Source organism: Prionailurus bengalensis, chromosome B3 (assembly GCF_016509475.1).
Source record: "Prionailurus bengalensis isolate Pbe53 chromosome B3, Fcat_Pben_1.1_paternal_pri, whole genome shotgun sequence".
Classification (NCBI taxonomy): Eukaryota; Metazoa; Chordata; class Mammalia; order Carnivora; family Felidae; genus Prionailurus; species Prionailurus bengalensis.
In genome coordinates, this window is record NC_057355.1 from 111,346,890 (window position 1) to 111,363,082 (window position 16,193).

General features: G+C 38.8%; 1 protein-coding gene across 3 annotated transcripts in view; it reads right to left on the reverse strand.

The window, feature by feature from the left end:
* LOC122469205 (coiled-coil domain-containing protein 170-like) overlaps positions 1-16,193 on the reverse strand; it is a 40,859-nt gene that overhangs the window by 16,872 nt on the left and 7,794 nt on the right. For all 3 annotated transcript variants that reach the window (XM_043556333.1, XM_043556335.1, XM_043556334.1), the window contains 2 exons: positions 14,638-14,766; positions 7,632-7,888 (listed from right to left, as the gene is read on the reverse strand). In XM_043556333.1, the coding sequence (XP_043412268.1) occupies positions 7,632-7,888; positions 14,638-14,766 (386 nt within the window). The remainder of the gene's footprint in view (positions 1-7,631; positions 7,889-14,637; positions 14,767-16,193) is intronic.

Consider the following 16,193-nt stretch of genomic DNA (forward strand, 5'->3'; position numbering starts at 1 on the left):
AAGCCCACCCCTCACCTCGGCTCCAGCCACCCCACCAGGGAGCCCTCTGTACAGGATATCCTGGGACAACCTGGCCCATGCCGGCCTCCATTTTGATCACCCCAATAGGGCACACTCTTCACTGAACACCTCAGGACACCCTAGCTTTCACCTACTTCTGCTTCAGGTATCCTCCCAGGCTGATCCTGTGCAGCACATGCCTCACCTCAGTTCCAGACATCCCACTGGGACACTTCCGACATGAGGTGCCACTGGCCCCTTGGGCCATGCCCTCCTGTGGCTCCAGCTGCCCTGCCAGGGCACTCTGTGTGAAGGACCCCAGGACCCACTGGCTTGAGCTCACTTCAGCTTCAGCTGTCCTGCTGGGGCACCTTCTACACAGAGTCCTGGGACCACCCAGGCCCACACTCACTTCTGCTCCAGCCATCCCACCAGGGTAGCCACAGCATGGAGTGCACTGGGACCCGAGCCCATGCAGACACAGTTCCAGCCAGCCAGCCAAAGGCACCAGCCACATACAGTCTACACAGAAGATGACCATATACAAACCATTCCTGCAAGTTTAGGAGAAGTAGCTGTTCCATCTAATTCATAGAAACAAACACAGACAGTACAGCAAAATGAGGAAACAGAGGAATATGCTCTGAATGAATGAACAAGACAAAAACCCAGAAAAAGAACTATATGAAATGGAGATAAGCAATATGCCTGCTACAGAGTTTAAAGTATGCTCACCAGACTGGAAAGAAGAGTAGACTCAGTGAGAACTTCAACAAAGAGATAGAAAACATAAAGAGAACCAATCAGATTTGAAGCATACAATAACTAAAATGAAAAATACATTAGAAGGAAATCAACAGTAGATTAGAGAATACAGAAGAATATATCAGCAATCTGGAAGATAGGGTAATGGAAATCTCCCTAGCTGAACAGCCAAAGAAAAAATAATCTATTTTTAAAGAGGATAGGGTACCTGGGTAACTCAGTCAGTTAAGCAACTGACTCTGGATTTTGGATCAGGTCATGATCTCACAGTTCATGAGTTTAAGCCCCATGTCAGGCTCTGTGCTGACAGCCCGCTTGGGATCCTCTCTCTCTCCCCACCCCTCTCTCTCTGCCCCTCCCCTGCTCACTCTCTCTCTCTCTCAAAATAAGTAAAATAAACTTAAAACAAAAAGAGGATAGGTTAAGGGATCTCTTGAATAACATCAAGCAAGCAAACATTCACATTATAGGGGTCTCAGAAGAAGAAAGGGGAAGAAATTTATTTGAAGAAATAATAGCTGAAAAATTCCTTAACTGGAGAAAGGAAACAAACATCCAGATTCAGGAACCACAGAGAGCTCCAAACAAGATGACTTAAGGAGGTCCATATCACCAACACATAATAAAATAATTAAATGTCAAAGGTTAAAGATAAAGAGAGATTTTAAAAGCAGCAAGAGAGAAGCAACTAGTTACATACAAGGGAAACCCCATAGGCTATCAGCTGATTCTGCAACAAAAACTTTGCAGGCCAGAAAGGAGTGGCATATATTCACTCCTGAAATAAAAAAGCTGAAAGTAAAAAAATCTACAACCAAGAATATGCTACCTGCCAAGGTTATCACTCAGAATTGAAGGAGAGATAAAGAATTTCCTAAACAGGGGTGCCTGGGTGGCATAGTCAGTTAGTATCTGACTCCTGATTTTGGCTCAGGTCTTGGTCTCATGGTTTGTGAGATAGACCCCACATCAGGCTCTGAGCTAACAGTGTGGAGCCTGCTTGGGATTCTCTCTCTCTCTCTCTCTCTCTCTCTCTCTCTCTCTCTCTCTCTTTTTTTCTGATCCTCCCTCCCCTCTCCCCCAAATAAATAAACTTAAAAAAAAAAGTTACCCAGACAAACAATAGTTAAAGTTTATCACCACCAAACCAGCTTAAATAAATGTTAAAGGGGCTTTGTTAAGTAGGGGAAAAAAGGTTATAATTAGAAGTAAGACAATTATGAATAAGAAGATACAAAATATATGACAGCATATACATAAGATGTGGAGGAGAGTAAAAAAGAAGTTCTTTTAGAATGTGTTCAAATTTCAATCAATTTACTATAAACTGCTAAAAACTTAGGGTCCTATATATGAACCTCAGGGTAACCACAAACTCAAAACCTATGATGAATACACAAAAAATAGAGAAAAAGAATTCAGGCATAACACTACAGAGAGTCATCAATCACAGGGAAAGACAGTTTGAGAGGAAGAGAGAGAATAACTACAAAAATAACCAGAAAACAACAAAATGGAAATAAGTACATACTTATCAATAATTACTTTCAATGTAAATGGTCTAAGTTTTCAAATCCAAAGACAAAGAGTGGCAGCTAGATTAAAAAAAAAAAAAAAAGAGCTACCTATATGCTGCCTACAAGAGACTTACTTCAGACTTAAATGCTTACACAGACTGAAAGTGAAAGGATAGAGAAAGATACACCATGCAAATAGAAATGAGAGAAGAAAAAAAGCCAGGATAGCAATAGTTATAACAGACAAAATAGACTTTAAAACAAAGATTGTAAGTAGAGATAAAGAAGGGCATTACATAAAGACAAAGTGGTCAATCCACCAAGAGTATATAATGGCTGTAAATATCTATACACCAGAAATTGGAGCTTAAATACATAAAGAAAACATTAGCAGACATAAAGGGAGAAATTAACAGTAGTACAATAATAGTAGAGAACTTTAACACCTCACTCACATCAATGGATAGATCATCCAGGCATAAAATCAATAAGGAAACAGTGTCTTTGAATTACATATTAGACCAGATGGACTTAACAGATATATACAGAACATTCTATCCAAAACAACACTATGCATTCCTTTCAAGAGCCTATGGAACATTCTCAATAAATTTAAGAAGGCATCTCTCAATAAATTTAAGAAGATTGAAATCATATCATGCATCTTTTCTGACCACAATGGTATGAAATTAAAAGAATCATAAGAATGTGCTAGAAAAAAACACAAATGGAGGCTAAACAACACGTTGCTAAACAGTCAACAGGTCAATTTAAAAAAATCAAAGAGGAAATAAAAAAAATACGTGGAGACAAATGAAAATGAAAACACTATGGTCCAAAATTTTGAGGACACAATGAAAGCAGTTTTAAGACAGAAATTTACAGCAGTACAGGTCCACCTCAAGAAACACACAAACACAAAATCTCAAATAAACAACCTAATCTTACACCTAAAGGAACTAGAAAAAGAAGAACAAAGTCCAAGTTTAGTAGAAGGAAGGAAATAATAAAGATTGAAATAGAAATAAATGAGAGACAAAAAAGAAAGAGAGAAAGAAAGAAAAAAGAAAGGATCAGTGAAACCGAGAACTATTACTTTGAAAAGATAAATAAAACATTGATGAACCTTTAACCAGACTCATCAAGAAAAAAAGAGAGAAGACACAAACAAATAAATCAGAAATGAAAGAGGAGAAGAAACAATAGACATGACAAAAATAAAAAGGATTATAGGAGACTACTCAAAAAATCATATGCCAAAAAATTGGACAACCTAGAAGAAATGCATCAATTCCTAGAAACATATAATTTTCCAAAACTGAATCAGGAAGAAATAGAAAATCTGAACAGATTACTAGGAACAAAATTTAATCAGTAATAACAAAATTTAAAAAATCTCTGAATAAACAAAAGTCTAGGACCAGATAGATTCACAGGTGAATTCTACTAAACATTTAAAGAGTTAATGTCTATTCTCCTCAAAATATTCCAAAAAACAGAAGAGGAAGGAAAGCTTCCAAATATGAGTCCTGATACCAAAATCAGACAAAGACACTACATAAAAAGAAAACTATAGGCTAATATCCCTGATGAACATAGATGCAAAAATTCCCCCCAAATAGGAGCAAGTTGCATTCAAAAATACATTGAGGGGCGCCTGTGTGGCTCAGTTGGTTGAGCATCCAACTCTTGATTTCGGTTCAAGTCATGATCCTGATTGTGGATCATGGGTTTGTGGGATCAAGAGCTGTGTCAGGCTCCACACTGAGCAAGGACCTTGTTTAAGATTCTCTCTTCACCTCTGTGTCCCTTGCCCATTCTCTCTCTCTCTCCCTCACTCTCTCTCTCATTCTCAAAAGTAAAATTAAAAAAATACATTGAGGGGCGCCTGGGTGGCTCAGTCAGTTGAGCAACCGACTTCTGCTCAGGTCATGATCTCACGGTTTGTGAGTTCAAGCCCCGCGTCGGGCTCTGTGCTGACAGCTCAGAGCCTGGAGCCTGCTTCGGATTCTGTGTCTCCCTCTCTCTCTGCCCCTCCCCCACTCATGCTCTGTCTCTCTGCGTCTCAGAAATAAATAAACATTAAAAAAATTTTTAAAAATATACATTCAAAGGGTCAACCACCATGATCAAGTGGGATTTATTCTGGGGGTGCAAGGATGGTTCACATTCATGAATCAATGTGATATGCCACATCAACAAAATGAAGGATTAAAATCATATGATCATCTCAATGGATGAAAGAAAAGCATCTGATAAAATCCAATACTCATTCATGATAAAAGCTCTCAATAAAGTGGGTTTAGAGGGAACACACCTCAACATAATAAAGGCCATATTGGGGCGCCTGGGTGGCGCAGTCGGTTAAGCGTCCGACTTCAGCCAGGTCACGATCTCGCGGTCCGTGAGTTCGAGCCCCGCGTCAGGCTCTGGGCTGATGGCTCGGAGCCTGGAGCCTGTTTCCGATTCTATGTCTCCCTCTCTCTCTGCCCCTCCCCCGTTCATGCTCTGTCTCTCTCTGTCCCAAAATAAATAAACATTGAAAAAAAAAAAAATTTAAAAAAAAAAAAAAAATAAAGGCCATATAAAAAAAAAAAAAAAAGAAAAGAAAAAAACCACAGCTAACATCCTACTCAATGGTAAAAAAAAAAAAAAAAAAAAAAAATGCGAGTTTTTCCTCTAAGATCAGGAGCAAAACAAGGATGTCTGTTCTCACCACTTTTATTCAACATAGTGCTAGAGGTTCTACCAACAGCAATCAGACAAAAGAAAGAAAGAAAAAGAAAGAAAGAAAGAAAGAAAGAAAGAAAGAAAGAAAGAAAGAAAGAAAAGAAGAAAGAGAAAGAAAGAAAAGGCATCCAAATTAGTAAGGAAAAAGTTAAACTGTCACTATTTGCAGATAACATGATACTATATATATAAAACCTTAAAGACTCCAACAATAAACTATTAGAAGTAAAAAATAAAGTCAGTAAAGTTGCAGGATACAAAATTAATACACATAAGTTGATTGCATTTCTATACACTAATAAAGTAGCAGATAGAGAAATTAAGAAAATAATCCCATTTATAATTATACCAAAAAGAACAAAATATCCAGGAATAAACTTAACCAAGGAGTTAAGAAAAATCTTAACAAGAAAAATCTGTACTCTGAACACTGTAAAACATTGACGAAAAGAAATTGAAGATGACACAAATGGGACGATATTCCATGCTCATGGATTGGAAGAATTAATATTGTTAAAATGCCTATACTATCCAAAGCAATCTAAACATTTAATGCAATCCCTATCAAAATACCAATGGCATTTTTCACAGGACTTGAGGAAATAATAGTAAAGTTTGTATGGAACCACAAAAGACCTTGAATAGTGGGTCTTCACATGAAAAAGAATGAATTTGAACTCCTAACCCCTAACTCACATCATATACAAAAATTAGTCAAAATTTTTCAGAGATATAAATTTAAGTGTTAAGACTATACATCTTAAAAAGAAAATATATGCGTCAATCTTTGTGACCCTGGATTAGGCAATGGTTTCTTAGATATGACACCAAGTCTCAAGTGACAAAAAATAAACTTCCATCCAAATTAAAATACTTTGTGCTCCAAAGGACACCATTAAGAACATGAAAAGACTGAGCCAGGATCAGAGGGACATGCGACCCCTGATCTCGGGGTTAGGAGTTCAAGCCCCACATAGAGTATAGAGATTATTTAGAGAAAAAAAAAAAGTGAAAAGACAACCCACAGATGGGAGAAAATCCCTGCCCGTCATATGTCTGATATGGGTCCAGTGTCCAGAACACATAAAAAACACACCTCAAAAATAAAAAGACAAATAACCCAATTGAAAATTGGGCAAAGGATTTGAATAGATATTTCTATAAAGAAGATACACAAAGGGCCAATAAGCACATGAAAAGATGCTCAACATCTTTAGCCTTACAGAAATGCAAATTAAAATCACAGTAAGATACTTCCTACCCACTAGAACGGCTATCATAAAAAAGACGAACAATAACAGATGTTGGTGAGGATGTGCAGTAACCGGAATCCTCAAACATTGCTGGTGGGAATGTAAAACGCGTAACTGCCTTGGAAAATACTCTGGAAGTGCCTCAAAAGTAAACAGAGTTACTTTATGACTCAGCCATTCTACTCCCAAGGCATATACCTAACAGGAATGAAGCATACAGACATGTAAAAGCTCACACGAGAATGGTCACAGGAGCGTTATGCATAAAGTCACCCCCAAAAAAGGAAACAAGCCAATGTCCATCAACGGATGAATGCATAAACAAACTGTGGTATATTCATACAATATTATTCAGCCATAAAAAAGAGTGAAGTATGCTGATTCATGGTTCAACATGGATTAACCTTAAAAACATTGTGCTAAGTGAAGTGAGACACAGGCCATATATCGTATGACTGCATTCATGGAAAATGTCCAGAAAAAGCAAGTCCATAGAGAAAGAATGTAGACTGGTGGTTGTCAGAATGGGGAGTAACTGAAAATAGGCATGGGGTTTCTTTGAGGGGTGATTAAAAATGTTCTGGAATTAGTGGTAATGATCGCACAATCTTGTGAATATATTAAAAACTACTGGGGCACCTGGGTGGCTCAGTCAGTTGAGCGACCGACTTCGGCTCAGGTCATGATCTTGCAGTTTATGGGTTCGAGCCCCACATCGGGCTCTGTGCTAGCAGCTCAGAGCCTGGAGCCTGCCTCAGATTCTGTGTCTCCCTCTCTCTGCCCCTTCCCTGCTCATGCTCTGTCTCTCTGTCTCTCAAAAATGAATAAACATTAAAAACAAATTTTTTTTTAAACTACTGAATCGCATACTTTAAAGGGGTGCATTTTTTTCTTTTTTTATTGAAGTACAATTGACTAAAAGGGTGAATTTTAATGGTATGTGAATTACATGTCTATAAAAACATCTTTTTTAGGGGCACCTGGGTGGCTCAGTTGGTTAAGCGTCCAACCAGGTCATGATCTCATGGTTTATGAGTTCAAGTCCTGTATCACACTCTGAGCTCAGAGCCTGGAGCTTGCTTCAGATTCTGTGTCTCCCTCTCTGTCTGCCCCTCCCCCTCTTGTGTTGTCTCTCTCTCTCTCTCTCTCTCTCTCTCTCTCTCTCTCTCACTCTTTCCTTCTCTCTCCCTCTCAAAAATAAATATTTTTAAAATGTCTTTTTTTAAACATAATAATTTTGAGTCAGGTATTACATGAAATTCTACTAGTTTTAAATTCTGTGATCCATCAGGAATATGGAGTTTATATATTATTTGCAAACTTATGACAAATGAGATGTTTGAAAACAAACTAGAACATTTCCTACCTTAGATTGTTTTCCAGTTCTATAATTTTTTCAGTTAGATCCCAGTTGCCTCTTTCAAGATTCTGAATATTGGTGTTTTTCAAAGATTTAATTGTGGTTAGAGAAGCGATAAGTTCCTCTAAGTCCTTGATATCCTCTTTCAGGGACATTATCTGGGAAGACTGATGCACGTTACTTCGTTTGTAACTTTCTAGCTCACTCTTCATCTCTTGCAATGAAGTTTCTTTTATGAAGAGCTTGTTTTGAAGGTTTCTTAGCTACTCAGAAAGGGAAAATGTTACTTAAAATCATAATGTTGGTTTTAGAAAATTCATGACTTTAAATCATTATGGATATTTCAGTTATAACTTATTATACAATAAAATGAAGATTCTCAAATCTCCTAACAGTATATTCCAGTGTTACACTCATTTTTTTTTTAAAGTTTACTTATTTATTTTGAGAGAGAAACCAAGAGTTGGGGAGGGGCAGAGAGAGAGAGGGAGAGAAAGAATCCCAAGCAGGGTCTGCAGTAACAGCACAGATCCCATGAGCCTGAGATCATGACCTGAGCCAAAATCAAGAGTTGGACTCTCAACTGACTGAGCCACCCAGGCGCCCCGAAGCAGTGTAATTTTTCTAAACGTTTATTTATTTATTTTGAGAGACAGAGACAGAGGAAGAGAGAGGATCCCAAGCAGTCTCTGTGCTGCTGCCAGCACAGATCCCACGTGGGGCTCGATCCCATGAACACTGAGATCATGACCTGAGCCTTTAAATCAAGAGTCAGACCCTTAACCGACTGAGCCACCCAGGGACTCCTGAAGCAGCATAATTAAACAACAACAACAACCACAACAACAACAAAAACCGTTAAAATGACACATAGGGTTTAGAATAAGCGATTTTATTCTCATCAACATTAAAGTTGTTCAAATTTTGTTGTGAGAGTAAATCACACCAATAATGAATTCTATGATGCCTAGCAGAAAAGAAATACTTAATGCTTTGGCCATAGACATGTTACTTTATGTTGGTTGTGAAGGGGAGTGTGTTCAGAGGCCTCTCTCCTAAAAAGCTATGTTTACACCACTTGTTTCCCGGCCTTATCTGTGCTCATCAGTGAAATGGTTGGATAGGAGAGTCAGGAGAAAGAATGAGGCTTATATTGACTATATATTATTTTAAAGCAAATAAAGGAAAGAAAAGATCATAAAGTTATGAAGAGAAGCAAGAGTGATGGCTTGCGAGAGAGGGAGCAACAGAAGACAGCCACAAACTTCTGAGAAAGACCAAAAAGAGATCGGAGAGGCAGAGTGCATGGCTGCTGTCAGGTGACTTATTTATCTTTCGGTAGCATTAAAAATTTTTTTTTTTTTTTTTATTTTAGGGGCGCCTGGGTGGCTCAGTTGGTTGAGCATCTGACTTTGGCTCAGGTCATGATCTCGCGGTTTGTGCATTTGAGCCCCGTGTCAGACCTTGTGCTGACAGCTCAGAGCCTGGAGCCTGCTTAGGATTCTCTCTCCCTCTCTCTCTGCCGCTCCCCTGCTTGCACTCTGTCTCTCCCTCTCTCTCAAAAATAAATACACATTAAAAAATTTTTAAATAATAAAATAAAATTAAAAATTTTTAATTTTAGAATGGAGAGCAAGTGGGGGAGGAGGCAGATGAGAGAGAGAAAGAGAGAGAGAGAATCTTAAGCAGGATCCACATTCGGGGGGAAGCCTGATGCAGGACTTGATCCCATGACCCTGAGATCAAAACTGAGAGTCAGCTGCTCAACTGACTCCTCATTCGGGTGCCCCTTGGTATCATTTTTTAAACCTCTGCTCTTCTATCTGATAAGTGAAGAAAGTTCACTAGATGGAGAAACTCGAGGTACTGCTAATATTCAGGGGTCAGTTAACTTTTTTTTTTTTTTCAACGTTTATTTATTTTTGGGACAGAGAGAGACAGAGCATGAACGGGGGAGGGGCAGAGAGAGAGGGAAACACAGAATCGGAAACAGGCTCCAGGCTCTGAGCCATCAGCCCAGAGCCCGATGCGGGGCTCGAACTCAAGGACCGTGAGATCGTGACCTGGCTGAAGTTGGACGCTTAACCGACTGCGCCACCCAGGCGCCCCAGTTAACTTTTTTTTTAATGTTTATTTTAATATATATAGAGAGAGCTCACATGAGTGGGGGGAGGGGCAGAGGGAGAGCAAGAGAGAGAAGCCCAAGCAGGCTCCTCACTGTCAGTGCTGAGCCTCACGCAGGGCTGGATCCCACCAACCGTGAGATCATGACCTGAGCTGAAATCAAGTCAGATGCTTAACCGACAGAGCCACCCAGGTGCCCCAGGGGTCAATTAACTTTTGATTTAACCTAATTTGTTCAAATTTCTTAATAGGCTGTATAAGATCCTTATGAACTAGTAAGAAAGGAGGGAAAAGGGCAAATTAGATGTAACATTATAGGGGCACCTGGGTGGTTCAGTCGGTTGAGCATCCGACTTCAGCTCAGGTCACGATCTCACGGTCCATGAGTTCGAGCCCCGCATCGGACTCTGGGCTGATGGCTCAGAGCCTGGAGCCTGCTTCTGATTCTGTGTCTCCCTCTCTCTCTGACCCTCCCCCGTTCATGCTCTGTCTCTCTCTGTCTCAAAAATAAATAAATGTTAAAAAAAATTAAAAAAAAACCTGCAAATGATTCTTCAATTATCTCAATAAAATTGTCAATTTTAAAATTAATAATAATGGGTTCTGACATATTTTTCCTTAGCAGGAAAATTTACATTGCCTCCACTCACCCCCTCCAGAACTAGCTGTATCTACCAGGTTTCTCCTATTTGCCTTATTACCAAGCTAAAGAAAGAAAAGCATCTTATCTGCATGAACACAGTCATATTGCCCTCACAAATAAAAATTTCTATGAAAAATCAAACTAAAAATACTGGCAAAACACACTAAATTTATTTTAGGACACCAGGCCTTATTATACATATTAGTAACATTTTTTTACAAGTTCTTTAACTCCTGTTTATTAGTACAGCAGTGTACCTGACTATGCAAGAGTTTTAGTTCAATATCACAATGCCTAAATCAGACAATACAATCACTAACTGAATACTTTAATATTCATCACTTCTATATCTGGCTTTTCTTAAATATAGCCCTTCTTGCACCTGTGTCTCCATTATTGGGCAGAAACACATGATAATGTCCCACAAAGAAATGAAGTTGATTATAACAAAAAAATTTAAATGCATGCGGTGAAGAGAATAAACTGGCTTATCAAGACAATTGTGTTCCTGTGGAATTAAATAATAGGTTATTGGAAAAGAGAAAGATGACTCATGTTGAAGATATTCTGTTGAAATCACTGGACTCTTTTTTTTTAAATAGCTTTAGGGGCACCTGGGTAGCTCAGTTGGTTAAGCGTCTGACTTTGGCTCACGTTACGATCTCAAGGTTCCTCATGTGTTTGTGAGCTCAAACCCCACATATGGCTTACTGCTGTCAGCACAGAGCCCGCTTTGGATCCTCTGTCCCCCCCTCTCTCCCTCTCCCTTGCTTGTGTTCTCTCAAAAATAAATAAATAAATAAAACATTAAAATAACTTTAACACTGGGAAACCATGCAATAACAGTCACCAATTTTTTTTTCAACGTTTATTTATTTTTGGGACAGAGAGAGACAGAGCATGAACGGGCAAGGGGCAGAGAGAGAGGGAGACACAGAAACGGAAACAGGCTCCAGGCTCTGAGCCATCAGCCCAGAGCCCAACGCGGGGCTCGAACTCATGGACCGCGAGATCGTGACCTGGCTGAAGTCGGACGCTTAACCGACTGTGCCACCCAGGCGCCCCGACAGTCACCAATTTTTATTAAATTCAGAAAATCCCAATAAGTGATACGGAATACTTTTTAATACATATACTATCAAAAACCAAGTCAAAATGATATCTTATAGAGCCTTTCATATGTGTTTTGATAAATAGATTAAACATACTTATAGTTACCAATGACTTATGTACATGTAGAGAATTGCTTTTAAAAAGTACTTTGAAATTCTTGAAAATAACTTATATATTTTCTTTAGAGAAGGTTTAAAACCTATGATCTTTTGTTGACAATTTGGTTTAAAAGCCTTCTTTATGAATTAGGCATAGATAAACCTTAATTGACTCCAAATCTGAATTATCAAAAATCCCAAGGGACACCTGGATGGTTCAGTTGGTTAAGTGTCCAGCTTGGGCTCAGGTCAGGATTTCGTAGCTTGTGAGATCCAGCCCTGCATTGGGCTCTGTGCTGACAGCTCAGAGCCTGGAGCCTGCTTCAGATTCTGTGTCTCCTTCTCTCTCTGCCCCTGCCCTGCTCATGTTCTGTCCCTCTCTTAAAAATAAATAAACACTAAAGAAAATTTTTTTTTAATCCCTAACTTGTTAAATATTAGTAGTAAGTTATATTGCGGACAAGAACAATAATGCTACCCATACTAAAACTGCTAAGGTTTTCAGGGATTAGGCATTATATTTTTCTGTGGGGAAAAAAAAAGGCAAATTAAGAAATCTCTCCAGTGTCATAAAATGGATTGCATTTATATAAACTCCACTTAAATTTAATCTCTATTCACCTCCATATACTAAAAGAGGGAAAATTTTAGAATAAATAGAATTGAAAGAAATATATTTATCTATATATCTGTATATTTATTTAAAAAATTTTTTTTACATTTATTTATTTTTGAGAGACAGGGTGAGACAAAGTAAGAGTGGGGAAGAGGCAGAGAGAGGGAGACACAGACTCTGAAACAGGTTCCAGGCTCTGAGCTGTCAGCACAGAGCCTGATGCGGGGCTTGAACCCACAAACCGTGAGATCATGACCTGAGCTGAAGTTGGACACTTAACCGACTGAGCCACCCAGGCACCCCTGTATATTTATTTTTTTCATGTTTTTTTAAATTTTATTTTTGAGAGAGAAAGAGAGAGAGACAGAGCCCCACATGGGACTTGAACTTACCAACCATGAGATCATGACCTGAGCCAAAGTTGGTCACTTAACTGACTGATCCACCCAGGCACCCCTATGTTTATTTATTTATTTATTTATTTATTTATTTATTTATTTATTTACGTTTTTATTTATTTTGGAGACAGAGAGAGACAGAGCATGAACGGGGGAGGGGCAGAGAGAGAGGGAGACACAGAATCGGAAGCAGGCTCCAGGCTCTGAGCCATCAGCCCAGAGCCCGATGCGGGGCTCGAACTCATGGACCGTGAGATCGTGACCTGAGCCGAAGTCGGACGCTTAACCGACTGAGCCACCCAGGCGCCCCTATTTATTTATTTTTTAATGTTTATTTATTTTGTGAGAGAGAACGAGCGTGCATGAGTGTGAGCAGGGGAGGGACAGAGAGAGAGACACAGAGAGAGAGAGAGAGAGAGAATCCCAAGCAGGCTCTGCACTGTCAGCGCAGAGCCTGATTGGAGCTCCGCATCAGGCTCTGTGCTGACAGCTCGGAGCCTGGAGCCTGCTTCCGATCCTGTGTCTCCCTCTCTCTCTGCCCCTCCCCCGTTCGTGCTCTGTCTCTCTCTGTCTCAAAAATAAACATTTAAAAAATTTATAAAAACAAACCACATCACATTGTACATCCCAAACTTACATAATGTTACATGTCAATTATATGGCAATAAATCTGAAAGGAAGAGGAAGAGGGGGAGGAGAAGTAGCAGTTGTAGTATTGGTAGGAGAAGAAGGAGGTGGAGAAGGAGTACTACTAATCCTGCTGATACCTTGTCTTAGACTTCCAGCCTCCAGAACTATGAGAAAAATTTTTATTATTTAAGCCATCTAGACTGTGCTCCTTTCTTACGGCAGCCCTAGCAAACTCATGCACACGCCATATATAGCTACTTACTTGAAAGGCTGGTCAGTGTCCCACAATATAAGCATTCAGAATATTTTACTTGAAGGTAACCATAGAGACAGGGCAGGCATAAACAGCCACATCACAGTACCTTAACAATGATAGTGGCCTTTGAGATTCAATCATGGTTATCTGGGAGACTCTCTTGCAACAAATAGCCTGAGGGTGCTTGACCTCAACTAAAGAATTCCTATATTCTTGGGGCGCCTGGGTGGCGCAGTCAGTTGAGCGCCCAACTTCAGCTCAGGTTATGATCTCACAGCTCGTGGGTTCGAGCCCTGCGTAGGGCTCTGTGCTGACAGCTCAGAGCCCGGAGCCTCCTTTGGATTCTGTGTCTCCCTCTTTCTCTGCCCCTCCCCCGTTCATGCTTGCTCTCTCTCTCTCTTTCTCTCTCTTAAAAATAAATATTAAAAAAAATGACTACACTCTAGTTCATCACCTGGTGTTAAGGGAAAAGTCAAGGCATTTTCTACAAATGTGGTTTCTTTCTTTTTCATCTGTTGACGTTACTCAGATGTCTCCTCAAGTATTATATAAGACTAGTGGATATTTGACATTTGGTGCTGTTTTAAATAGGAACTCAATCTTTCCATTAAAAAACGCATAATACATGTAATTGATTAGTGTTTTTACATAAATTTTGAGCATGGCAGTGCCTAGCACGATTTTAACACTACAGCATTCAGTGGTCCACTCAAAAGTATCTAACTATGTAGCATCTTCAAAAGGATTTATCTGGTAAAAAAGCAAACAGATTTGGGTCTAAATTAGTGTTCCTCAGTAATAAGACAGTTCAATATTGAGAAAAAAAAGCACAACTGAGTTATGAATCCCTTATCAGAATGTTTCTCTCCCTGGTGCACCTGGGTGGCTCAGTTGTTTAGTCTGACTCTTGATTTCTGCTCAGGTCACGATCTCGTGGCTCATGAGTCTGAGCTCCACTTAGGACTCCACACTAATAGCACAGAACCTGCTTGGGATTCTCTCTCCCTCTCTCTCTGCCCCGCCTCCATGTGCATTCCCTTCTCTCTCTGTCTCTGAAAAAAAAAAAGTTTCTCTCCTTACTTTTACAGAGGATACATTTTCCTTTGGCACTTTATTTTCAGATAATCCATATACCTCAGCTAAAAGCGTCTTGTTTTTCACCAACAAAGCAGTAAGGTCAGGACAGACTGGGTCAGCTGCTCTTTTCTTGTATATCATTGGGTTCTTGGTGGGAACCGTTTTAACAGGTGGATCAAAACAAGCCTACAAAGAGAAACTGCAAATTAATTAACTGAACATGTGCCCTATTGATCAAAACCAACAATGTTTGAACTCACACGAGCAATTAAGTAGCCTTAAACAGAATACAACTTTAAAATATTTATTTTGAGGTGCTGGGATAACAAATGCAATAGGTCTCAGGAAAATAGCAAGTAGCCCATATTATTTATCTAAATAAATATAATTTCTAAGAGTATAGGAATCAAGACAACACATATGAGATATCTGGGGAAATGTTAGATCACATCCAATAAAACCTTTATAGAGACGTGAACTATTAGAAAGCCATTGATGAAAGAATTACCAGTATGTATTTGTTTTATTTTTGGTTACAAATCAATTCCTATGCATTTTATTATTATACAAATTGATTTTTTTAAATCTGATTTTAGTAAATCAGTGTCAATTTTGTTTTTTCCACACCTATATGGAGGGTAAAACTTAGGGAGTATTTACCTGTATGACAGTATCTCCTCCTATTGTCAAAAGGGTGTGCAAAGTGTAATTGTAATTAGTACAATTTTTGTTAAGAACAAAGTTTATATGACTCAAATAAAACCAAGAAAAATGTATTAACATAAATCTCTAAAAAGCATATAAATCTATCACATGGTGCTTAATGTGCTAAAGAACAAAATACATTTTTCTAAAGTTACCAGGTTTTAGAATTTTATGCTTACCAAGATACTAGGAAACAGAATTGTACAAGAGAATACAACTAAACTATGTTTAACTATTTAAAGAAATAAAAAAGGAGCATTTGGCTGGCTCAGTCAGTAAAGCGTGCATCTCTTGATCTTGGGGTTGTGGGTTTGAGCCCCAGGTTGGGTATGGAGATTACTTCAAAACAAAACATTAATAAAAAAATAAGAGGGCTGCCTGGGTGGCTAAGTCACTTGAGCATCCAGCTCTTGATTTTGGCTCAGGTCATGGTCCCAGGGTTGTGGGATTGAACCCCACATCGGGCACCACTCTGAGAAAAAGAAAGAAAGAAGGAAAGAAAGAAAGAAAGAAAGAAAGAAAGAAAGAAAGAAAGAAAGAAAGAAAGAAAGAAAAGGGAATTTGGAAAATATAAATAAGTCACAGGATCACAAAGAATAAATGTCATGGAAAAAACAACCAAATAAGATTTCTAGAAATTAAAAGTATAATAATTTTAATTTAAAAATGGAATGGACATGTTAAAAAACAGATTAGGCCTAGTTGAAGAATAAATGGATCTATAGGAAGGAACAAGAGTACAGCATACAGGAAACAATAAATGGTAAATATAAAAGAGTTCAAAGGCACAGAAACAACATGAAGTGGTCTATCATATGTCTATTTGGAGTTCAAGAAGTTTATAATTTAAAGAACAGGAAGAGGCATTATTTAAAAACATAATGTCTGAGAATTTTACAGAATTGTTG